Below are 27,048 nucleotides of genomic sequence, written 5' to 3'. Positions count from 1 at the left end.
AAGTTTGAGTTGTAAATGTTTTGGATTTAAACCGGTGACAATCAACAATATTATGTATACCTTTTATTTATACACTTTTTCAAATGAATGAGAAATTACAAAATTGTACGTCAGTACTTCTAGATTTAAAACTAAATTGGGCGACAATTTTTAGGTTGTCTTTCCAAACTGACTACAAAACCGTTACACATGACAAGTGTGTGTTATTGGGATGTCTTAAACGTCGACCAACTTTATTAAATGATCTGCAGTTTATACCTTTTTGCTTTAAACAAGTAACCAGTCCTTGACACGCTATGCAACATTTTAAATTTTCTAAATATGTGAATATTCATTTGACATAAATATAGGACTTTAATAAATTTCGACAATATTTCTATTATTTGTTTCACACCGTCATGTTTAGCATCTAGCTCATTTTCTAACTATTTACAGTACAGGCATAGACACTTTTCAGAACAAGCAATAGGTCATTTATACCGCTAGACTTTGAATGCACCAATTAACACTTGGCCAATCTTGCGACTTTACTTTAAGTTAATATTTTTGTATGTAAACCTGATCCTGTAAATTTAATCCAAAATTTAAAAATGACTAGGTTGGGTAATGAAACGCCAAGCAATTTATTTTTTCTTTAGAAATGCTTGTAGAATTGAAAATCTACTTAGTTACATTAAAACATTTTACTTGTTTAACACAAAATAATAAGTTCACTTAAGCTGAAAAACGTTTTATTTCAAGCACATATACACTGAATAGAGTCAAGAGCTGGTTAACGGAGCAGAATTAATGGCTGTAGATCAGCTCTACATGCCCCATGAATGTACTATTAACAGTTTATTTGTGTCTTCTAATAAATAGTATAGCTCATGAGGTGATTACAAAATGAAGTGCATATCTATATATTCACATGCAATGGAATATGAGCTTATGTATGGTTGTTTGTTTATTTGTTTTTGTTCTACATAAGTAAATGTTTAATTAAAACTCATGATTATTCCACTATACAAATCTTTGGATGCCATACTGTTTAGGCTATTCTACCTTAAAAATACTTATTTTAATCTAAACTGAATAGTCTGAGTTGGTTATTAGAGTTTGATGGCTCAACACTAATAACCTTAATGATACATCATACATGAAGATTTTTAATTGTCAGATTGTTATGAAGTTAACAAACACTTAATATGAATTAAGATACATATAAGTTTAAAAAATATAAGTTAAACATGAATTTGGTAAATAACCAACATTAATTAACAGTTGTTTTCAATATATAAAAAACTACACTGAATTATTTGTAGGTATAACCATAAATAAAGTTTAAAATTATAATACTTTATTTGTTTAATCAACTCTTTATTGTTCACTATCATTATATATAATATATAAACATGCTGTATTTAACATTATTAATACATATTGTGTTTTAGAACAAGATCAATCATAATATTACAGTATCATACTTTTTGTCTATTAAAGTAAATTATACGTTTTACAATATTAATCCAGTAAATGCCATATCTTAAGTTGTAATAACAACATTTTAGCTTATAGTTGTAACTTTTATTTTGAGACTTAGGCCTAACAAGAACAAGGTCTTAGGCCTAAGTCACGAGCCAACAACAATTCACAGTTTTGGTTCACTAGCCCTTGAGGAAACCCTCTGAGATGTATGAAACAACACATGACACTGACGATAAGAAAGCAATACATTTGGCAGTAGTGATAGGGAACATATTGCTATACCATCTTGCAAAGAAAGTAAAAAAAAAAACGTGAAATGCTTAAAAAACAGCATGCGTGATGTTGACAATATTCTTTAATGCCTACTAAAACTATTTATTAGAAGTTTAAAACCTTTTCAACTTCTACTCTAAACCTGAACATTCTAAGTTCAGCCTTTTCAAAACAAACTTACTTTAAATCAATGGGTATTATACATGATGTGATCCGACACAGGGTCATTAATTATTATCTTGCTTTACATTTCCTTAACTCAAGAGTCAAGCTACAAAATAAGACATTTAAAACACTAAGTACTAAACCAAAGTCAGAAAACATATCCTCTTTTTCTAATAGACAAAACACTTTTTAAAATTATTCTACCTGAGCTGTTAATGTACTGTAAGTTTATTTTTATTGAATCCATTACAAACTTCTTCTACAAATATACCAATCGGCTCTGTTGTGAGTAAGCATCTAATAATTTAAAGATCTTTTCTAAAAGAAATAAAAAATAGTTGTTCTTCTGATATTGTCAGAACATCCCTGCGGTTGCAGAGCAAATGCATTTACTTGAATTAGGGCTCCACACTTTGTAAAGTCAATCAAATTTAAATGTATCAATTAAGCTGATAATTAATAAATATACATGAAACTTAATTTTCAAAATGTACATAACTTTATCCTTTAAAGTAATTCACGAGAACCCTGCCACTGTAAAATTGTTTACAGCATATAAAAAAGAGACATACAGCTTCGATTCAAACTACATAAAATTTGCTTATCTAATAGATCAACTTTTTTTTTGTTTTTTTGTTTTTGTAACTGCCATGGTCTGTATTTACAATATTGCTGTTTTCAAAAAAACAATTATCATACTTTCATAGTAAAATCATAGTACATAGTAAAATCATGCTCGATGAATTTACCAAAATATGAACATATACAACTTTCCATGAACATGATTAAATTTTATTGTGACATTTTTAGACTGGTCTTTAATATAGTTGCAAGATGTAAGGTACTCGAACAATGATAGGTGATTGCTGTACTTAAGGTCTACTTTTGTGATTTGTACCCTACTTGAGTACAATTAAAATTATTGTTTAGTTTTACTTCATTTACTTTAAAAAATATAGTACTTTTTACAACTTCCAATTTTATTTACAGTCAAAAAGCTTTGATTCTTTAGAATTCATGTCCCGTCACATCGAGCTCCACAATACTCATCAACCCCAGTAAGTCTGCTATCAGTACACTTCTGTTAAGCTGTTAATAAAATATACATTCAGTCTGGTACCTGCGTACACATCCACAAAATTTAAATTAGATGCTGCACTGAAATAAACTTAAACCTGACTTAAGTATATTTAAACTTATAAAAACAGAAATGGTTTAGTTATTTGTCATATGCTTGTTCATTGTTATACGTGCACAATGTTATTACAGTACGTGTTCTAAATATATTTGGTTTGTAGTTTTTTTTTTTGTTTTTTTTACTCCTTTTGATTGATTGGATAATTCAAAATACTGCATGCCCACATTATTTTTCATATAATGTTACAGACACAAGTATTAAGATAGATAATAAAATAGTTTGAGTCGACTTAACTGAAATTAATTGCTGCGAAAAATCCTAAATTGTCAATGAACATGTCAAATGTCAAATTTTTATAAAAGATGGTAATCTTATAATTACACAAATATAATTGCTTACTGCTGTGAAAAAAATAATTAGATGAAAACACAAAAGTATACAGCTAGACAAAAGGCCTGTATACTTTAAAAGAGTCAACAATTATCTATCTTGAGATGCCATGTTTTGAAATTCTAAATTTGATAAATTTTAATTGTAACTAAATTGTACTACAGCATAATCTCTAGGGTATTTAATGTACTTTTATGTATACAAGTGTACTTTGACCATAATTTCATTACATGTTTGATTAATGTTTGAAGCTAACATTATTTTTATTACAAATAAATTATGAAAATTTTAAAAACCCACAAATAATCTAATATTGTACTTATTCTGTTAAAAATTGCTCAGTGGTTACTTCAGCTGTTTCCAAAATGGCTTCTACAAATAGGATGTCATGTTTTCAATAACAAACTATCCCTAGTGGTACATGCTATGTGCACTACTAGTTAACTAAGGCTATACTAGCAGTACTCTTGCAAGTGTACTTTCAAGATACTAGTGCTCCAAGTGTTGAAGCATTGAGCACACAGCACCGACAGGTGTTTGTGGGTGGTGTGTGTGTTTGTATGAGCATATGGATGGTTTAAATGCTGTCATAAATGCATCATTACATCACATCATTCCATCACAAACTATTTATTTACTACAAGTAAAAGTGAACTACTATTCTTATAGGTTGACAGACTGTACAAATAAAAATGTTATAGTTAACTGTGTGCTTAATGTTTACTATTGTGACACTTGAAATTACACCTTTACAGTATACTATACTGAAAAGAACACAGTAAACATGGAAATCTTGACTTTTTTGTTTTGACCCCGCAAAAGGCTTGACTTTATCAAATCAACATCTGCACAAGTTAATTCATGGGTTTTACAACTTCAGGCATGATGAATAATTTATATTTAGTGCCTGTAGCTTGATAGTTAAATACAATTAAACACAGACGGTTCTAAAGAAGGATAAAGCGTTGTATGTCGTTCATTAATGCTGTGTTGTGAGAGTTTTTAAATTTTAAAAAACAATCTATGAATTAAATCTTGCTGTTTTTTTACTATAACACAAGTACTATTTAAATCTAGCACACTTTGTTTTTCTCAGTATGTTAACATTCAAACGATTATACCTTTATATGTGTACAATTTTCATCACATTGTTTAATCTTCCACTTGAGTAGCATTTTTGAGTAATTTTTAGACCTCTGAACACAAACATGACATATGAGACTAGTTGTTTTCTGCTATATACTCATTTATTACACTTGAAATGTGTCACACTTATAGTTAATAATACATGTCAGACAAATAATGTCATAGACCTAATTCTCACTGTACATAGTACAATTAGTCAGTTAGTTGTAAGTTGTATGCTTACATGCTGCACCTTAAAATATTATAGATTTACAGCAAAACAAAAGGTTTGCCCAGGAAGCGGTTGCATGCAGTTCTTTGCCGACTGTCTGCTTTTACAAAACAGAATGATATGTACTTTTGTATATTTTTACAACTTTTACAATGTTGCATCAAAGTTGCAGAATAATAAATAAAAAACACTTTAATATTTCAATTTGTGGAAACATTCCAAAATCACAACCAAACAAGGCAGAGGCGACAGCTTTACATACCCTGACAGATTTAAAATGGCTAAATATGCTAAATAAAATGCAAAATTTTCAATTAGCACAATCAGTAGCTTTAACTATTTAACAAGATGTCAAGCACATGATGTTTAACTAAATTTATAAGCTTGTTATTTCAATTTTATTATAAGTATTTCACTAAAATTATAGGTCTATAAAAAAATAGATTTAGTGTCACATAACATAACAATAAAACAAAAATACTTATTGCTACTCTGCAACAAACATATGCAAACAGTTTTTGTAAAGTTTGTGTCAAATTGGTAAATGTTGGTACTCGTAGATTATCTATATTATAGTGATGCTAAAGTGTATGTTTATATATCATCAGAACGTATAAATCATAACTTTAACTTCTTTATGTTTTAACAGATCCAATTTTAGTAGGCCTAGATTTTTAACCAAACTCGACTTTTAAAAATATTTATAATCTAATAACCAATTATGGATAACGTCTCTTAAACTTTTTCTCTTTCTTTACCTCAAAGGCATTGTAATAAGTTATATGGGGTATTTCATAAATGTAATTGTATTTTCTTACAAGTATATTTCACTTAAAATAAATAGCGTGTCTTGTATCGTTACATTTTTAATTCCAAAACAAATATGTAAGTGTAGATGTAAGCGGATTTCTTCTCAATCATTCTTTTAAAAAGAACGCTATCAAGAAATATGCCAATTATTAATTAAATATGTGATTGCTTTGAGCCCTAATAGGAAACCAAATAGATGACTATAATGAACAATTCAGACTGCACAAAAATGTTGAAAAGCGAATACATATTTGCATAAAAACATTCAAATTTATTTTACAGACCTTTTTGTGTAGCAACCAGTTTTGAAATGTCTTCAGCTGAGCATTATATTTTGTCAACCTAAAACTTCCATGAAATGTAAAAATCTATAATATTAGTTCTCTAAAATCTTTCATTGTGAATATATTTATGGTATGACCCTGTATAGTTTTAGTAAAATAGGTAACCCTACATGATCACACCTATGTCTTTAGTAAATGAAAAGATGTTAACTAAATGTTTATTCATGACTTTTATGACGTCATGGCAGATGTTCATAGTACTGCCCAGTAAGTGAAGGTGGGCCTGATTAAATGTGTAGATAAAGCGACCCATTGTTACTAACAGCTACCAAGGAGTAGGCTAATGCTTTTGGGTACAGTCACTGATACCAGAACTTTCTACAAGATCCCATTGATCAGGAGTAAAAAGATTAAAGACATAAAAAGGTACTATCTCTGAGGACAACAGATCCTACTTTGGTCTTGTTTGCACTGAACTATAAGACTGAACTATCGCTGTTTAAGGCCACCAGCATCATCTATAAGGTACTACTGCATATGATCTACACCGATTATGGGGCATACTTTGTATTGTAATAAAAAAAGTTTTCTAAAAAATATTTTCTGATTTCTTCTGACAGCCCCTTGCAAAGATGGCGGATTGCTATTGCTCTCAAAATGCTGACGGTGATGCGCATGAATGGCCTGAGTGCGACACTGTTTTTCATTGTCAAATAAGGTCTATTGTGGATGACATGTTTAAACAGCATTATAGGGACCATATGGTCTTTCTTCTGGAGAAGATCATTAATGATGCGTGTGGTTCTAATCATGACTGTATAGGAGATGGCAAACGTGTGAAAAATCTCAAGAGAGAATTGGATGTTGTGAGAGGGGCCTTAAACTCATGGGGCGATACGATAAATCAATTGACACACCTGTGTGTTCGTAGCAATAGTGCTGTCTGTGCAACTATTACAAAAATTCTGGAGGTGTTGACTGAATTGAGTGATGAGATGGGAATAACGCAGGTTCTATGTATGTCTACATATATAACAGATATTTGTGTGTCACTGGTTTCACAAAACAAAATAACAAATATTGCTGAGATTGTGAAAGTTATGACCAACCACATTCTAGAACATGACAGAATGCTTTTAGCAGCATTTCTTTGTTGGTTAGATATTCAGTAATGTCGTTATTGTTCTGGTGTACCCTGTTTTTCAATGTATGACTGTATATATTTATATATTTTTTAGTTGATTTGTTTGTTATGCAAGTCATATTTGTTCATTGTGTACTACTCTATTCAGTGTATATGTGCTTGAAATAAAACGTTTTTCAGCTTAAGTGAACTTATTATTTTGTGTTAAACAAGTAAAATGTTTTAATGTAACTAAGTAGATTTTCAATTCTACAAGCATTTCTAAAGAAAAAATAAATTGCTTGGCGTTTCATTACCCAACCTAGTCATTTTTAAATTTTGGATTAAATTTACAGGATCAGGTTTACATACAAAAATATTAACTTAAAGTAAAGTCGCAAGATTGGCCAAGTGTTAATTGGTGCATTCAAAGTCTAGCGGTATACATGACCTATTGCTTGTTCTGAAAAGTGTCTATGCCTGTACTGTAAATAGTTAGAAAATGAGCTAGATGCTAAACATGACGGTGTGAAACAAATAATAGAAATATTGTCGAAATTTATTAAAGTCCTATATTTATGTCAAATGAATATTCACATATTTAGAAAATTTAAAATGTTGCATAGCGTGTCAAGGACTGGTTACTTGTTTAAAGCAAAAAGGTATAAACTGCAGATCATTTAATAAAGTTGGTCGACGTTTAAGACATCCCAATAACACACACTTGTCATGTGTAACGGTTTTGTAGTCAGTTTGGAAAGACAACCTAAAAATTGTCACCCAATTTAGTTTTAAATCTAGAAGTACTGACGTACAATTTCGTAATTTCTCATTCATTTGAAAAAGTGTATAAATAAAAGGTATACATAATATTGTTGGGTGTCACCGGTTTAAATCCAAAACATTTACAACTCAAACTTTCACGACAGTTGAAAAGGAAATATTTTCAATACACTGTACATTAGACACTGTTGCAAAAACATATTAATGCGGATTTAGTGGCAAGTATTAAATTTAGTCTTGTAGATTCATAGTTCTCGTGAAAAAAAAAATTATGAAGAATTAAGACAACAAAAGACAATTGGCAGTAGAAATGGTTATTACGACTTTTACTGTATGCTTCATAACAGATGCTATGAGAGTTGTGTAAAATTACAGACTTGTAACGTATATGCAAAAAGTTTGCAAAGGCATTTTGTGTTAAAAAGTGCAGCAGAAAATGGCTGCTTGAATTAGGTCAAATCATTTGGTGAGATGGCAGTGGTTGTAAAATATACTGAAATGTTTAAAAAACATTCTGCATTCGGGGGTTGATAAAATAAACTTATTAAAGCATTAAAGTTTACTGCAAAGTATTCATAAATTAAAATGCATTTACTCTTTGATATTAATGTGCTTTGTTGACAGTATTGCGTGTAGCATTCAACTATGAAACAAATAACTGTAGCTAAGTGTTGTTATTAATGTTACTTGGGACACATTAGAGGTTAAAAATATTCCCATATCATGAAACCCAGAAATTCTAACTCTCATTGGACCATATTGATGTAACCATTGTATTTCAAAACATCACATTTTTTCCCCTTAAATGAAACATTGATGTTCTTAAAAACTCCAAAAGAAAGGGAACAACATTAAGTAAATTTGGTGAACCGACAGTTTTAAAAGCAAGTATGCTTTGCAACCTACAAACTTTGACAGTGTCGCAAAATTACGGATTTTTAGCACATACATAAAAAGCTTACATTTTGTGTTGAAAAAGTGCAACAGAGTGCAAAATCTTAAGCTTGAATTATTTCAATGCTATTGTTTGTAAAAACAAAACTCTAGTCATGCGTTAAGTTTAATCAATAGTATTTTAAACACCATTTGTCCGTATGATAACGTTTTATATTCTGAGTGAAAAACATTCAGTTAGATTTTAGATTGTTCATTTGAAAATGTGTATGTCAATGAAAAACATTCAGTTTAAAGAAACATACACTCACTACAAAATTTGGGTAGTGTCAATAATCTTGATTCATCTAAATCTAATGGTCAATGAAAAGCATCATTTGCTCAGTCTACTTTCAAGAACTACTTGTAAACTTGACTAATTTTGACAAATTTGTGGACTTACTTGATTTGTCACTGTTACGTAAACATTTTGTTTAAATGCAGGATCCAGTAGTTAAACTAATAATTTTTTTTCTGTAGAAAATTAACTAAAGTTAACTGGGTGCCAGAGCTGTACTGTTTTTAGATAAAACTGAAAATAAATGTTTGTTTATATTTTTGTTTAATATTTGAAATAATCCATTTTTTCTTTATAATATCAAGTATTTTTAATTCATTCAAATCAGTTTGAAATACCAAAATTCCGTAACTAAGTTAAATGGCTTGAATTGTGAGTTTTACAATTACTACGAGTAATACATACATTTTGTTTACTTTTTGAAACAGAAATATCAATACTGTCTAAAGACTGATAAGTTCTTATAGTAAATATTTTATGTTTATTTTCAAATCTACACTAGTGATGAAAAAACATTAAGTTTTTTAGATTATTCATACTACAATGTGTGCCATAAATTACAGAACATACTTGTAAATATATTGAAAATGTGTTAGTCAAAAGAAAATCATTCAGTTTTTCATTAATCACAAAGACAACTTAAATATACATCTGTGTTTTTCAACCAACAGTTTAAAACATTACATTTTTAGATTAAATTATTTTACAAGGACAATTTGTCATCAATACAGATTAAGATTTGTTATTTAATGGATTTCTATTGTAAACATATTTTTATTTGATAGTTCCAACGTTGATATATTAAAATGATATGACTGATGCTCTTTTGTCTGTCTTAAAATATTTATTGGTTTAACTTGGATGCATGTGAACATAAAGATATGCAATATCAGCACACTTTCTAATTACCTAACAACATATAGCATTTAGTAGGAGACACCAACCACATACAGTCACATACATACAGATATATGTTCCATATCTGATATTAATCTATCTTTCACAAACAGTTGACGTGGTGTTGTCTATTGATAAGTTTTCCTTATCATCACTCACACACACCATGATAGACACAGACAGACACACAGCCAGAGCCACTCCCCAGACCCACAGTCCTACCAGAGAGACAGACGCACGCACAAACACACAGTCTCACGCTTATACAACCGGAAAGAGCCGGACTGAACGATAACCATGTAAACGGACGTTTGCGTTTATTTAACAACCGATGTCATAATGTTCGCTTATCAGATACACGCATACGCTGTAAATGTCATCAGATGTCTTTTATCTTTCTCAAGCACGCTTCAACCGGTTCAAATTTCCCGCACACACAGCCACGCAGGCCCAGCCAGAGCCTCTCGACACACCCACACCCGAGCCGGAGAGACGCACACGCATACACAGACACGCAGTTCTGACCATAACAGAGCTAAGGCAACACAGCGGTGCATATACCACAGTTTATTAATTCTAACATAATATATTAACATAATATATTATAATTTAATTATAATAACATAATTTAAAACAATAATGACAATATAATATTGTATAATTATAATAACTGAATGTATTACAATAATTACAAATATAATACTGTATAATAGTGTATAATATAGTTTTAATAACGGTTGATATAATTTATTTCATTAAAATCTATTTCATAATATTAAAATATCTCATTTTAATGTGATAATAACGGAATTATTAATTTTATTCAATTGATAAGAATCTAATTAACGGAATTATTAATTTAATTAAAATGATAAGAATCTAATTACCGGAATTATTAATTTAATTCAACTGATAAGAATCTGATTACCGGAATTATTAATTTAATTCAACTGATACAAATCTAATTAACGGAAAGGGGCGGGGTTTACACCGGAAGCCCCGCCCTAAAAGGGGCGTGGCGGTCATCAATCAAACTTTTTGACACATGGTACCGGATATTACTCTCTCTAATATGAATATGTGTGTCGTTACACCCTAAATATACATATATATATATATCACGAGTACAAATCCCTCCCTCCACTCTGCTGTCAATAGTTGAAGACTTATTTAGGCCTTTTTACATATAACAAGTGAAAGTTCTGTTTTGACAATATTGCAAGTTCACTAAAAGCTGGCTGGAATTATTAGATAAATAAAACTTTAGTTATTTTTTTTACATTAATTTGTAATAATATACATTGTTGTAGTACACTCATTGATTTAAACAGTATGTTAAAGGCCTATTTCCTTTAAGTAAAGAATTATTAGATTTATAGGTGTGCATTTTAATTTATTATGCATCAAATGTGAGCTCCAAATTTTTTCTTGATCAAGACATGTTGAATTCTTTTTTCATAATTTGCAATGTTTCCAAATTGCATTGTAATTTTTCATTAAATTTTTTTTTTAACTTTGTTATATTATTTTCTGTGGCAGTGTATTCCACTGTGGCAACCCCTAATAAATAAGGGACTAAGCCAAAGTAAAATGAATAGATGAATTATCTTCTGTAAAGCTGCTTTTAGCCATGACAGCTTTGACCCAACTTGGCTGTCAGAGCGGCAATACTCCCCCTGGCTATACAAGACTGATCGTGGTAAGTCAGTCAATTCACCCTTAGGAAAAAGTATGCTTACTTAAAGGTCAAGGATAAAAGTATACTTTATTAGGTAAGTATACTAATTTCAATATACTAGTAGTGTACTTGAAATGTTCTTCCAAAAACCCATTAAGATACATTGCAGTGATTAAAGCTGCACACTTTGTGGATAAAAAATATATAAATATAAATGTTAATTTTTAGCTTGTGTGGTTGTACAGTTCAAATAATTGTTAAGTTTTTTATTGCCGTCACTAAAAGAAACAAATTAACACCATGACTCCTCGTGTCAATGTCAGTCTAAACAGCTGAACACGCCCGGCCGCACCCTCAACCCCCCCTCAACCTGTGAACCTAAAGTAAACACTGCATAATGTCAGAAAAGTAAATACAGTAAATAAGTGTATTTACTTTATGTAGTGTCTTTTAAAGTTAATGTAAAACAGATCAAACAGAAAAAAATTTTTTTTGTTACTTATATCTTAAAATACATCTTAATAATTTCTCCTACAAGCTGGTCTGACTGCCTATGTGTGAAATGCAGGTATCATGTCTCCAAAGTAATGCACATTGTAACTTCCAGGCACGGCTATGTCTAATAAATGGCTGGGTCATACTTTCAGGCGAAGCCCAAAAACAAGATTTGTCTACTAAACCTGTAATGGCAGTTTCGGTTTCTAAGAAAGCACTGCCCACTAAATTTTGTATTTAACTGTGTACTAGCTGCAGTATTACAGAGATTTTTCCACGAATGCCACAGCGATGGCGACTTCTCATTAAAGGATTCTGCTTTGAAGATACCTGAAATTTCTCCTGGTTTTGATTGTTCTTTAAAGGGCACCTATTGTAAAAAAATCTACTTTTCAAGCTGTTTGGACAGATCTGTGTGTTGGTATAGTGTATAGACCATCATACTGGGGAGATATGAACACACCCAGTCCTTTTTTTTCAATTTAACTACAAAAAAAAGGGTCGGCCAATTGGAGCTGTTTTCAAATCGATCGCACCATTACGTAGGTGTGCGATCCCCCCGCCCACCGAATTGATTGACAGCTGCGCGTATTAACATATCCTGAGTTTGCCGTTTCCGCCATTATCAGCGTGTACGTCGAATCGATGGAACCAAGAGAACACCCTTGTGCTATTTTAGGATGTAAGGCTCAGCACAAGAGCCTTCACCGTCTTCCTGCAAATGAGCAACAGAGGCTTAAGTGGCTGAGTTTTATCTTTGAAGACAAGGTGCCTGAAAATGTACCAAAACTGTTTGCGCTAACCACTTTAGCGTAGACTGCCTCGAGAACGAGTGACAATACAACTCCGGATTCACGAGTAAATTGTTTTTGAAAACTGGATCAGTTCCTACAATACGTGATCCTGCCTCACTTCAAGTAAGTATTACATTTTATGTACTTCTAGCCTTAGCATTCTAATTATGTTAAGCCGATGAATAGCATCTGCGGCTAAAGTAGCTTCGGATGTTTTTTTGCACGTGTTTACCTCTTATTGTGCTTTTCAAAAACAGTCTAAATACTCGAAGCTGCAAATGGTAGTGTTTACATGAAGGGGGTTTAGCCATTAGAAACAGAAACCATAGAAAAATAGCAACATTGTAAAAAGCAGTACCACTGGCTACAGCTAAAGTTTGTTGTTGTTAAATGTTTGTTGTACTGTAATGGTAAGCCGAAACGAATAGCATCTAAAAGTTAAAAGCAGCTAAAGTTGCTCCGGATGTTTCTTTGCACGTGTTTACTGCTATTATGCTTTTCTAAAACAGTCTAAATAATCGAAGCTATAAGTGGTAGTGTGTTCAAGAAGGGCTTTTAGCCATTAGAAATAGAAACCGTAGAAAAATATAAACATTGTAATAAAGCAGTAACCAGTACTGGCTACAGCTAAAGTTTGTTGTTTATGTGGGATGTTTGTTGTAATGTGTATACTGCAATGTTAAGCAGAAATTAATAGCATCTGCGGCTAAAGCTACTTCGGATGTTTGCGCGTTTACAGCTATTGTGCTTTTCTAAAACAGTCTAAATACTCAAAGCTTTTAGTGGTAATGTGTACATAAAGGGGTTTTAGCCATCAGAAACAGAAACCGTAGAAAAAATTATTTACATTGTAATGAAGCATTACCACTGACTAAGTTACAGCTAAAGTTTGTTTTGTATGTGGGATGTTTGTTGTAATTTTTTTCCACTGTACTTGCACGTGGTCTGCAGTTGTTTACAATAAGATCGGTATGTTTTAATCAAATAAAGGTCATTTTAAAAAATGTATGTTTTCTTACAAAGGCCACGACGTCGACAAAGAGCAACAAGGTGGATGTTGCTTGCCAGACCTTTTCACACATCTTTACACAGTGTTGGTACCCAGTTGTCTTTTAGGACGCTTCAGGCTAAACGCAGGAGTACAAGTAAGTTAAAATTTCTCAGTTTATTTTAAGTTGCTGCATTAGAAACGTGTTTTATTATCTTTATAAACGTGCAATGAGATTAATCATAAAATTACACTATAGGTGTCCAGACAACAGTATCCAGTTTTGAACTGACTGTACCATTAGCGTCCTCTACTGCGTTTATGACTTCAACACCCCTTAAACCTTCACTAAAAAGACCTCGTCTGGAGCTGGAGGAGGAGGAAGAAGAAGAAGCCGAAGAGACTTTGACAGAGTCAAAAATTATAGCCCAAGACTCGGATGTGACATTTGACCCTGCAGAGGAATGCACATCTGCAACTGAACCAACAGACTTGTCGTGAGTTTATGCATAATGTAAATTATTTGAAAGATTGTGTATTGTCATCATACCATTCATCATCATTTTTTTAAAATTATGTACATGTGTATATTTATTTTTACAGAATCCAAGAATGCCCTGTTCATAACATTGCCAAGTTCATTGTCTATGAAACATGCTTCATGGAGCTCTTTAGTGACTGCCCAGTGTGTCAGAGGAGATGTGATGTAAAGTCACAAAGGCTTGGGACATTTCTGAGCGTACAGCAAGTCTGCCCACACTGCGAGTTTGTAAGAAAATGGAACAGTCAGCCAATTATTGGTAGTACTCCAGCTGGCAACCTGCATCTTTCTGCTGCAGTCTACTTGAGCAATGCATAATTTTTTGTAGTTGAAAAGGTAATTATCTATCAAAATTTATCACATTTTTTTTAGAAACATAATATAAATTTTGTCACAGGGTGCATGCACATTGTACTAAAAATTCTCCTCTCTGTTGTCAGGTATTTGCTGCAATGAAACTACACATTTTTAAATATAATTCATTTCGCCGTCATGCAAGACTTTGCATTGAACCTGCTATTGTCCACAAGTGGAGAAATTGGCAGAGTGAAATGCTAGAACAGCTCAGTTGAAGAGAGAATGTGATTGTTGGAGGAGATATGAGGGCTGACTCCCCAGGTATTTAGTCAAAAGATTTAATTTCTAATTCAATACAGTCTAATAAAAAAAAAAAAAATGAAATACATTATAATTATTCCAAAAATGTGTTTAAAATAATTATGTACGGTTTGTTCTTGAAGGTCACTCGACCAAGTATGGGAGTTATACAATGATGGACCTTGCAACTAACACAGTGGTCGACCTACAGTTAGTCCAGGTAATACAGAAAAGTGTTATGTGAACTAGCATAATTTTTGGATGGAAAATGTGTGATTTTTATCTATATTTTTTTATTAATCTTATTTAAAATTTTATAGAGTAATGAGGTGGGCGGCAGTTACCATATGGAAAAAGAAGGCCTAAAGAGAAGCCTTGACTTGTTGGATGCCCGCGGTGTTCATCTGGAATGCATCATCACAGACCGACATCCTCAAATACAGAAATATCTCAGGGATCGAAATGTCACTCAGTTTTACGATGTGTGGCATATCGAGAAAGGTATGTCATTTAGCAGTTATTAATTTACTTAAGATTAAATTGCTATTTACAGTTCTCACATGTTTATTATTATTTTTGTGTTGTCTTTTTTTCTTTAATTTCCAGGAATTTCCAAAAAACTGGACAAGATATGCCAGATAAAGGGGTGTGAGAAGTTGCGTAAATGGTTACGTAGCATCAAAAACCACATCTACTGGACTGCTGCATCATCCACAACAGGTCCTGAAAGAGTGGCAAAGTGGACCTCTATCTTAAAGCATGTACAAGACAAACATGTACATGAAGACATCAATTTTCCGGCTTATCTGCATCCGCAACGGATAACAGAGACAAGAACAAATGGCTGTCGGCTGGTAAGTTGTATACAGACAAATAAAGTATTCTTTGCGATTACAACTAATGCAAAACAGAGCTTGTTTCTATGTTCAGATTTGTTTTTGATTTAGACTCTAATACCTTACATTTTTGCTTGTTTAGCAACGATGCCATTCTACAAGCTGGAGAAAGTTCTCGCTAACAAGAGAATATTGAAGGATGTGGCCAAGCTAAGTCCTCACCACCAGACGTCAACTGTTGAAGCTTTCCACAGCGTCATACTGCGGTTTGCACCCAAAAATGTCGTATTCCCATTTCTGGGGATGCTATGCAGGTAAAGCCAATGATCAGAAATTAATATTTACAATACCATACAGTCTTGTCATGGTACGTCATTTACATTTTTCTTTTTGTTAGGTTGTACTTGGCTGCACTTAATTACAATGAAAATGCCGGGCGTCCCCAGGCCACATCAGCAACTGGTAAACCTATTTACAAGCTTGCCTTTCCAAAGGCAAACAAAGGAGAGTATAGAGTCCGAGAGGTGAAGACGCAGCAAACTTTCGGTATGTATATAAATGTTTATAGTATTATTAATACTTCAATAAATAAAAAAAAATAATTGCACTTTACATTCACAATGAAAACTCGCTACTCAAAATACAAAATTAAGTTACTAAAGAGATAACTGTTATATTGCACAGGTTATGTAGAAGAGCTGCTGGACCCATCACCCTATGTTGATGAAGTGTTGGGAATTCACATACCACCTGCTCTGTCATCAGCCTACGATAGACCTGAGATGGAGGAGGCTATCTCCAGCAGGGTGACCCGCTTCAATCAATAGCTATCCTAAAACCCACATAGCTGCCCTGCTCTTCAGGAAACTGTCTCCGAATCTTCAGCACCACACAGGCAGGAATCACTACACGGACTCTCCGCCCGAGGAAACCTCAACACCAGCTCACAAAGCTCCGATAAGCCAAAAAGCGGCACTGTCTAACAAAGACATAATAATGAAAGATTGTTTTAGAAATTGCACTACAATTTGAACTTGGGAGTTATCACATATACATTTTTATTTTTTATAAAATAACTAGCTTTAACAACATTTCAGAAGTCATATTTTGTTTATTCAACTGCCAATGTATGTTTGTATGTGTTTGTAGATATACTGTACTTTCTAATGTTCATGGACAATTGTATTTCATTCAACAAAGTGACTACTTGGAGTTTATATTTTATATTTGCACAAGGATACATTTTATATTTGCCAATCAAATTTTAATTTATACTTCAATATAAAGTTTATATATGACTCAGGAATTGAAGCATCTTTTCTGAAGGGTTGATGTTTCTATGCCATACTGATTTTTATATATTTTAAGAGTTTATATATTAATGTTTAGTAAATTTAAAATTATTTTTCAATAAAAAGTACATGCATTACTCAGCCTTTAATGAAGTCATTCAAATTGTCATCTCAGAAATAGCAGCAATAAAAAACGGTACGTATTTCATTTTTATTGACATTGAGGTAAAGTTGGTTTTATATTCAGATATTCGGACATTCTCCTTAATGGTATCATTTCAGTAAAGTATTCTTTGCAAATTCAAAATAGGGAAATCGTATTAGCAGCAAATGACAAAGTACAACATTGTTTACAGTCAAGTAGATAGTTTTAATGTTGTTTACAAGTCATACTTGCATGCTAAATCCGATCGATTGTTTAAACTACCATGGAAAATAATACAGGGACTTCTGAATGTGCGGATATAAAACTAACTTTATCGCTATTTTATTGACTAAACAGCGTTAATGTGCTTAAAAAGAAAGCGAGCATGCAGATCATGAACAAGGTAACCTGCTATTCTTTCTATTTATTTAAACTCACTTTTGCACTACACGAAGTCGCAGGGGACCATAGTCTGCTTTGTATATATTCGATGCATTTTGCAAGGAATAAATATTGAAGCAAACGGGATCCATTCCTGGATGCTCCGTCATGCACGAGGGTTGCATTTCCAGTTGATCCATTCATCTTCTAACCTTATTACACGACACAGGTATGCTGTTTATTATCTCATTCGATGTCTTTAAAGCAGCAACGTTAACATAAACTGGAAATTTACCTGCGGTATCTCCCTGCTGCATACATTTTCAGCCTCAGTTGGCGTTTTTTCACAATTGCCACACAAGCACCTGCCAATATTTGTCAACGTCAATATTCATGAATTACCAATAAATCATACCAATGCAAAATTTATCTTTGTGGATATCTTTATGTCTTGTCTGTGTTTGACGTAACGCATGACGTTCGCAAACTTTATCAAACAAATTACGGATGGCGCATGCATAGTTACATAACGGCTGTAAAAGTATACAAAAACATAAAATATTTTGTATGTACCACTCTGACACATTCTGGCACATTCGGATTATAGATTCCTCAACAGTCGATTCTGCTTGATCTGTGTCCGAGTCTGGGTCATATATGTAGGGTTGAATTGTGTTCCTCTCACTCATGATGACTCTTACTGTCTGCCTCTGTGATGTGGTGCACAAAGCAAATGCGCTCTTGGCTCCGCCCCCTTGTTAAGTTGGGCGGGCAGTCGAAGCTCATTATCATGTTAAACAACACACCCCAAAACAGCAACCCGTGTACACGCCTCTAAATTTACACTTTTTAACACAGCATAATAACAATATCTGAATTGCGTTTTGATCTGAACCTACATTAGCACACTCAGAAGAACCATAATATTAGTACTAAATCTGAAAAAAGGGCTAAAATATGTGCCCTTTAAATTCACAACATCTGTAACTGACAAGGTATCCACGAGCTGCAGCAAGAAAACTGTTCCAGACATGATTTTCTTCATCATTTGTAGTGCAAGCGCTTACAGTTTATTGCTGTTGAGTATGATATAATAACGTTATATAAAAAAATGAACACATTGATCAATAGAGAATAATGAGTATCTAAATATCCAGAATGGCTTGTGCTGTAATGGACCCTTTTCAGGTTTCCTGGTTTCTCAGTAGCGGAAGGCATCATGCTTTTGTAAACTTAGAGCGCAGTGGATAGAGAACAAGAAATATTATTTTTACAATCCTATTTGCTAAAAATAATAAAAGAAAAACTTGTGTTATCAAGACTTTTAGAAAAAGGAAAAAAAAGGTGTGACACTGATAACCACAGTCAGAAAAGAGAATAACGTCAAATTTATTTTCAGCCCCATAGATGCTGCATTAGAAACACCTTGCATAAGCTGTAATTAGCATATATATATATATATATATATATATATATATATATATATATATATATATATATATTTGACGCAAAGATGAAATAATGCATTCCTAAATGCATATACATGTTCATACATTTAAAAAAATCTAAATATTAATATGACTGTTAAATGCGTCATAACGGTCATGTGAAAAGAGTCCATGACACGTTCCAATTCTCTATACTCTGGTAAACGATAACTTTTTTTGATGCCTTTCCAGCCACAACCCAATATTGGAAATCACCCATACACACTCATTCACACACACTCAAACACTACGGCCAATTTAGCTTATTCAATACACTATTCACTCAGCCTATATTTCAATAATAAACATAACAAAAACTGCCTGCTAATGCATGGCTAAATCTTCAAAGGGAACAGTGTTACATTTTAACCTCTTTCACCTCACCCTGCTTGCTGTTTCACTATCTAAACAATGAAAACATAATATAAGTCAAATTTGTTTCATTTTGATATTATGATTAACAGACACCAAACAGCCTCGTGTTGCTGCATATTTATATGAGCATCATCTCCACTCTGCATATTTCTAACAAAACAGGGCTTAAACATAACTGCCTCCTTTCATTTCCATTGAAAAGAATGAACTTTACCCTGTCTCTTTTGCAGAATATCAGTTTTAATAACCAATAATGGCCATTATAACAGTATAATGTACATTAAATTTAAACGATAAAGGTAATCAATCAGTCAATGTGCAGAATCAGTGTATGTGGTTACATAAATTAATATATTAGCTTATCTTTGCGCTCAGACAAAACAGTTACCTGAGAACAAGTGATTCAAAAGACATTAGATGAATTTGACATTAGATGAATTAAATAAGACAACAAGATGAATTTAATATCACGTTTAACAACTATAGTGAGATGAGATCATCCAGCAGATGAACTGTCTGACATGCACTACACTCTCACCAGGGGTTTATGCTCACCCGCTGAACTACTGGCTGCAGCTCTTGGCAGAGAGTTTGCATGTGTGTGGTCACGTGATTTGCGCTTTTAGCCATGTAACGTTACTTGAATGAACAGAGAACTTTTCAGAATCGCTAAATGAAACGCCGTTGTATTTCCCGCGATTTCTCTGCGCCTCTCTTGCGTTTCTTCTCTCTGACTCTCGACTATTTTGACAAATACACACAGACGACGCACGCTCACACTGAGTCCAAAATAGGAGTTTGTGATTGGGCCAGCCCAATGTCAATACCGAAAAGAGGCAATGGGCTGCAGAGTGTCACAAGACGATGATCAGCCCGGCCCAAAAAGTGCGTCGGCCCACCGGGAAAGTTCCCGGTCTGGCAGATGGCCAGTCCGCCCCTGCATTTAGTACTTATTTGAGTTCAAAAACACACGCAATATAGCCCACAGTGAGCGCAAACCTATCATCTGTGTCTGTAATCTTCACCAGCACATGCAAACTCTGTTAGAGAATAATTTTGTCATTCCCAGTTCATAATAGTCCAAAAGGCATGATTCAGGTTGTTAAACACTTTTGCTCCTGTGTTTCGCCAGGTTTCTCCTATTTTTCCGCGCTTTACTCTTGCGCTTGTCCTTTTCTTTCTGTATGGATCAGATGACGGAGACACTTCAACAATCACGTAACGTTACACATTATTATCATCAGCTCAAGAAGTTTGTTATATCAAATATAGACGCGATCATGCGCTCCCGGAAGAAAGCGAATACCGCTCGCACTTTTAGACAGGCTCGTAAAGCAACAACAGGACACGGCAGATTTTGTTCTTCTTTGCATTGTGTCTGTTCATCCAGACGACGACACGGTTTGTTTGAGCCCGGGTCATCCATGGCTGGTTATTTTATGCATATAGTATATCCATGTAAGCTCTCGGCTGTGTATTAGAACATGGCGGATCCTTTGTTTACATTCTGTCTAGCTCCACGAGCTTGTGACGTATCTCTGTAACCAATCAGCGTTTGGCTGCGCTTGTAGCTCCACCTTTTGGTACCCTTTCTCGTTTTTGGAACCCTTTCAAAAGGGTGCCGAAAAAGTGGTACAGTATGGTTTGGTTCGGTACGCTTATTGACAGTGGAAACGGAAATAAAAGCGTACCAAACCGAACCGTACTGTACCACTCAGAGGAAACGGGCCATAAGGGTGTACTCACACTAGGTACGATTGCCTCAAACCATGTTGAAGTGCGTTTGTCCTCTCTTCCCTCGTGACAGTTTTTGCAAAAGTAAATCTAATTCAGCAAACATGTTTATTGATGCAAATGAAATGTAAACTCAATGGATCATAAAGTTTCCCTTGGTAAGGTTATCAGAGTGCTCAAGGTGGTAACCCCCCAGGACCTATAAGATGAAAGACACACCGTCAAGGGCAAATTCCAAGTTCCATTCTAAAAGGCACATTGAAGGGTTCCAACTGCGAGGTAGCCCTCCCCAAACAAGGACACAAGCTTCCCCCTTGGCAAACATGCTTTGAATCAACAAACTCTCTAATCATTGCTAGAAATTATAAGCAAGGCCAAACTCAAAACAAAGCAAGCTATTTCATTTTTTCGATCTAACAACAGACATGTCTTTAGCTGATAATTTAGCAGTGCTTTAAACTGCTAGAGCAGTGGTGCTCAACCCGGTTCCTGGAGATCGACCTTCCTGCAAAGTTCAGCTTCAACCCTAATCAAACACACCTTAACCAATTAATTAAGACCTGAACAGCACTTGATAATTACAGGCAGGTGTGTTTGATATTGGGTTGCAACTGAAATCTGCAGGAAGGTCGATCTCCAGGAACAGGGTTGGTAACGCCTGTGCTAGAGGATCAGCCATGCAGAATGTCTCCCTAACTAACTCTCTCAATCTCTCCAGAACATGCATTTTGTAAATAGATCTATAGTATCTGTACATTTTCATGATCATTACTAAATGTTTGTGTCCATGTGGATTGCTTGTTTTCCCACACAGAATGAGGGTTACTTTAACTTACAGATAAAGCTGAAGTTTGTACTAATCTGTTAACCATGTCAAATTTTTCAGGTCCAGAAAAATTACTTGATCTTTGAATTGATATACAGTTAAACCGTGAGCTCAACCAAAGAGCAGATCAGTTTATTGTCATTTCAATTCTGCTACAATTAATGACAGTCAACCTTATTATTTCTAATTAAAAAATAACTTGACATAATTATATGTGCTAATTTATCTACAAATTATAAAGCAATATGTCAGCTAACCAATCACAACATATTTTGTTTTTCGGAAGGCGGGCCATTATCAAATCCAGAACAATCTGAGCCATTTGTGCCAGGCTGTGGAAAAAGGTTTTGTAATATGTAATAATAATTTTGTAATAATGTAAAAAAAAAAAAAAAAAAAAAAAAAAAAAGTTTTCAAACCACCAAGTATGAAAGAATGTTCTAATACACCTGAAAAACAGAATCAAAGAATTCATGACTAGCTTGATCCAGATATTGCACATAAATGTCCTCATGTTTTTGTGCCTCTTGTCTTGTACGCATACCAGCCATATCTTTTTATTCAAAACAGTCTTCTCTCCTTAACATGTCAAAAAAGACTGTATTCTTCCCCATTTACATTGTCGCAATAATTCTCTTTTGCACATGAATCAACCCACCAAACATCTTCACCTAAGACACACCATGAAAGTATACTTTATCTTTTGCACATAAGTCAATCCACCAAACATCTGCACCACACCACACCACACCATAAAAGTACTTACTTCATCTTTAACAAGTCTCTGATCAGAAACGTCCATGTCACCACCATCTTCCTTCTCAATGTCCACCTCGTCCTCCAGCCCCTCACTGTGAGCAATCTGCATAAGTTCAAACACACAGGCTCAACATGCAGAAGATTGATATGCAAGTTTGTCATTAGTAGATCCCAGTCTACATGTGAAGAATCAGAAATTAGTTTTTTGTGCTGAATACAGAGATGAATGGAGACATACTTGAGCTGACTTTGTCCTCTTCTCATCATCTCCCTCTTCATTGCTGCTCAAATCTTTAATTGAAACTTCTCCAACCTTTTTTACCTGAAAAAAGCAACAATGCATTTGGAATAAACCGTTAACTGTTTCAATCGCAGTATCAAGTCCTCTCAACGGGTTGTGCAACTCTGATAACCATCTATAGCTGTTAATGATCTAGACTAGCAGACACATAGCACGCACGCACGCGCACACACACACACACACACACACACACACACACACACACACACACACACACACGCACGCACGCACGCGCACACACACACACACACACACACACACACACACACACACACACACACACACACACACACACACATACATACATACACACAGATTACACTCACTATACATTCCCTCCAGTCAGTCTTATTTAAATGTTAAGTGTGAAATTCAGAGTGTGCTCCTTGTTTTCCCTGATCTGTTTGAGTTTTTGTTTCTGTACTATTTCATCGTATGTGATTGTTAGCTGCCTACCTCAACTCTTTCACCTGTTTTTCTGGATTACGCTCATCATTACAATTTCATTGTCTTTGTTCAATTTGCAAGCATTTGTTGGTTTGATTTCATACTGACAATGTAGGGATGTTTGCCCCAGCATGTTGCTTTATAATGCCTACTATTATGCATATATGGATCATCTGAAAATACACTCAGAGACCTGTGCTTCCTACACAAGTGGCATCACTGTGGATTATTCCATTCTGAATATCAGTAAAAAGAATATTTATGGTATTCTCACCAATTTTCACACCAAAATTTATGAAACAGAATTGGATATCCATTAAGTAATCTTAGCTAATTAATTTAATAATAAAAAAAAACAAAATACCAATAAAGCTATCTCCTAAAGTGAAAGAAATGCTTTGTGTAAAAATACTTTATTAGTTACACTAAGTTCAATGTCCTTCATTGAATTTTTTTTTAACTCCTACCAGTTGTCCTAAATTGTAAAGTGTCAAAATTTAATTTCTCAAACTACCTTTTTAGAACTATTTGGGTAGAGAGAAAAATCCTTCAATCAAAAATATTTGTTTAGTAGTAATAATCTTACTCAGTCAATCATTGAAACCACTAGAGTTAATCTAAATTCCTCCACTCTGCTTGACTGGATATTGGTCACTAATCCTGAAAGAATTGTTAAATCTGGTGTAATTTCTGACTAAGTGACCATCCTATTATAATAAATCTACATTCAGAAAATAAAAATACCCCAAATATATCCAAATCAGGCAATTTAAGAATATTAACTATGATTTTTTTTATGCACTTGCATCAATTATTTGGTACAGACTTAAGTTATTTCCCACAGTTAAGGTTAAAGCCTCTTTGCATTATGCTTTCATATGCCGATAACGTAAAGAATTTCTTTCGGCTTGCTTTTTGAACAGCCATGTTCAACCATTTTTGCCCAGTCTTGCTCATGATGGAGTCATAAACATTCATCTACACTGAGGCAAGTGAGGCCTGCAGTAATTTGGATATTGTTGTGGGGTCCTTGTGATCTCTTGGATGAGTTGTTGCTATGCTTTTAAGGTACATTTGGTCGGCTGGCCATTTTTGGGAAGGTTTTCCACTGTTCCACTTTTTTATTTGCTCATACTGTGGTTGGTTGCAGTTTTTAAAAAGGCTTTATAATTTTTTTATAGACTGGTAGATCTCAATTATTTTTTTATTAGTTTTTGAATTTCTTTGGATATCGGCATGATGTCTAGATTCTGAGGATCTTTTGGTCTACTTCACTTTGTCAGGCAGGTCCTATTGAAGTGATTTCTTAATTGTAAACTGGTGTAGCAGTAATCAATTTAGGGTGTGGCTAGAGAAACTGAACATTTTGTTATCCCTTAATATTAAAACCCGTCAATTTAAAAACTGCATGATGTGTTTATTTGTGTTATCTTGTATTATTATTTAAATTTGTTTGATGATCTGAAATATTAAAGTGTGACAAACATGCAAAAAAAAAAAAGAAATCAGTAAGGGGCAAACACATTTTCACACCACAGTATTTGTCCAATGCTTAACACTCATGTGAGTATTATATTTGTGTATAGAGTGAAAAACAGTATCAAATCCTCATATCACATTTCTGTCTTAAACAGTGAGACAAAAGCACCTTGTGTCCATTAAGCTCCACTTTAGGATTGTTTTCAATTTCCCACAAGCCTTCATTGAAACCCTTCCTTTTGTTAGGTTTGCCATATTTGTCTTTATTGGTCAAATAGGGGAATATGTCTTTAGGACCCAGGAATGCTCTGAAAAGTCAAACGAAATACATATAATACAAAACAACCAGAACAAACAAGTCATAACTCGATTGATCATCTCAAATTATCCTTAGATTTGAAATTTTACAAAAATGTAAAAAAAAAAAAAATTTGTTTTTAATTTCAACTTACGTTTCATGAGTGCCAAAAAAGAAGATGGGAAATTTTATATTTGATGGTTTGACAGCACCATCTGGAATCTCATCAATCTGAAATATAACAGAAACATACTTAAACCCCAGGGGTCTGCAAACTACATGTTTTAATAATAATAATAATAATAGTAATAATAATTCATTTTATTTATAAATGGCGCCTTTCTGGACACCCAAGGTCGCCTTACAGTAAGCATCATCAGACATGCTAAACAACTTAAACATTACTAAAAACAATCATTGACCAAACAAGTTAAAACGCAATAGCGAATATAAAAGAACATAATAAAAACATGATAAAAAATTGTTAAGTAAAAGCCTGCTTAAAAAGATGGGTCTTTAGACGTGATTTAAAATTGTGAAGACTATCACTGCTCTTAAGGTCTACTGGAAGTGAGTTCCATAGCCTAGGAGCCATAGAGCTAAAAGATCTGTCTCCCATTTTGCTCAGTCGAGTGCGAGGTGGTGCCAGAGTGAAGTTGTTAGCTGACCTAAGGTTACGAGAAGGGGTGTAGATATGGAGAAGTTCAGTGAGATATTGAGGAGCGAGATTATGAAGTGCCTTGAAAGTTAGAAGTAATATTTTAAAATCAATTCGATATTTTACTGGAAGCCGATGAAACTGATAGAGGAGTGGTGTGACGTGCTCGTGAGATGGGGTCCTAGAGATGACACGAGCTGCATGGTTCTGAACCAGTTGGAGTTTATGGAGAAGTTTGGAAGGAAGTCCAGAAAGGAGTGCATTACAGTAGTCAAGACGTGAAGTAACTAATGCGTGGATAAGAATGGCTGTGTAGCACATAACATAAGAATGGCTGTTTAGCACATAATCCGTTAAAGGAGGTTAAAATATATGGAGCGAGTTTAGTATTTAAAGTAATTTATGCAAAAAACACAATGTACACATGCAGAGCCAAATTTGCATGCATAAAACCAAATTCGTGTGTGTAAAATATTTATGTATATTCACAAAAACAATTCAAGTGCACAAAATAAAAATACATTTTCATAAAATAAGTTTCACAAATGTAAAACACCATTTGCAAATGTATAACAGTGTACAAAAAGTTTTGAATGTTTAAAATTTGCTAATTCATCCTGAATGAGAATGTGCAAATCCTTTCACATACGACTCCCCCTGGATACATGTGTTTGTATTTTTGAGACTTTCCTAGCAGAAGCTGGCAATTCGTACCTTTCAGCCAGTCAGATAAGAGCTGTATTCCATGTCACCCATTCTGCACACCTTTTGCGCAGTCTGTACCTCTCCAGCATGGCGATCGAAGGAAATAGATGTGCAGACTTCAAGCCTACTCTTTTTTTAACGCAAAAACAAAACCAATAGAATAGTTTCACATTACTTTGCTTTTAAAAACAATTAGCTCCTTTTCTTATGTGACTGTAGATTGTATTGTATTACTTTACTCCCAACAATGCAACAATGTCCTGCTTAGACTTTTGAATCGTAAATCTCCAAATGATCGCTTAACAAGATTGTAG

At 33.8% G+C, this 27,048-nt stretch overlaps 2 protein-coding genes across 26 annotated transcripts in view; one reads left to right on the top strand and one right to left on the bottom strand.

Moving 5' to 3' along the window:
- psip1a (PC4 and SFRS1 interacting protein 1a) overlaps positions 1-27,048 on the bottom strand; it is a 121,736-nt gene that overhangs the window by 24,862 nt on the left and 69,826 nt on the right. For all 25 annotated transcript variants that reach the window (XR_015475757.1, XR_015475758.1, XR_015475753.1 and 22 more), the window contains 4 exon segments: positions 25,526-25,602; positions 25,243-25,381; positions 23,085-23,168; positions 22,854-22,949 (listed from right to left, as the gene is read on the bottom strand). Coding sequence is in view for 16 of the 25 variants with exons in the window: in NM_001020726.1 (NP_001018562.2) it covers positions 22,854-22,949; positions 23,085-23,168; positions 25,243-25,381; positions 25,526-25,602 (396 nt within the window). In the remaining 9 variants the exon portion in view is untranslated.
- On the top strand, positions 12,801-17,276 carry LOC147846858 (uncharacterized). Its single transcript, XM_087237268.1, has 11 exons — positions 12,801-13,008; positions 13,909-14,030; positions 14,133-14,370; positions 14,477-14,750; positions 14,855-15,032; positions 15,155-15,231; positions 15,332-15,512; positions 15,618-15,865; positions 15,990-16,161; positions 16,245-16,393; positions 16,532-17,276. The coding sequence occupies exons 5-9, from the start codon at positions 15,014-15,016 to the stop codon at positions 16,041-16,043; spliced, it is 579 nt and encodes a 192-aa protein (XP_087093394.1). The 5' UTR covers positions 12,801-13,008; positions 13,909-14,030; positions 14,133-14,370; positions 14,477-14,750; positions 14,855-15,013; the 3' UTR covers positions 16,044-16,161; positions 16,245-16,393; positions 16,532-17,276.

Source organism: Danio rerio, chromosome 1, assembly GCF_052040795.2.
Source record: "Danio rerio strain M-AB ecotype USA chromosome 1, GRCz13ab, whole genome shotgun sequence".
NCBI classification, from domain to species: domain Eukaryota; kingdom Metazoa; phylum Chordata; class Actinopteri; order Cypriniformes; family Danionidae; genus Danio; species Danio rerio.
The sequence above is the reverse complement of the archived record's forward strand: the minus strand, read 5'-3'. Positions and strand labels throughout refer to the sequence as shown.

Coding starts and splice junctions, on each gene's coding strand:
- LOC147846858 (XM_087237268.1), top strand. Junction 15,232..15,331: donor TCGACCTACAGTTAGTCCAG/GTAATACAGAAA, acceptor AAAATTTTATAG/AGTAATGAGGTGGGCGGCAG. Junction 15,866..15,989: donor GAACAAATGGCTGTCGGCTG/GTAAGTTGTATA, acceptor TTGCTTGTTTAG/CAACGATGCCATTCTACAAG.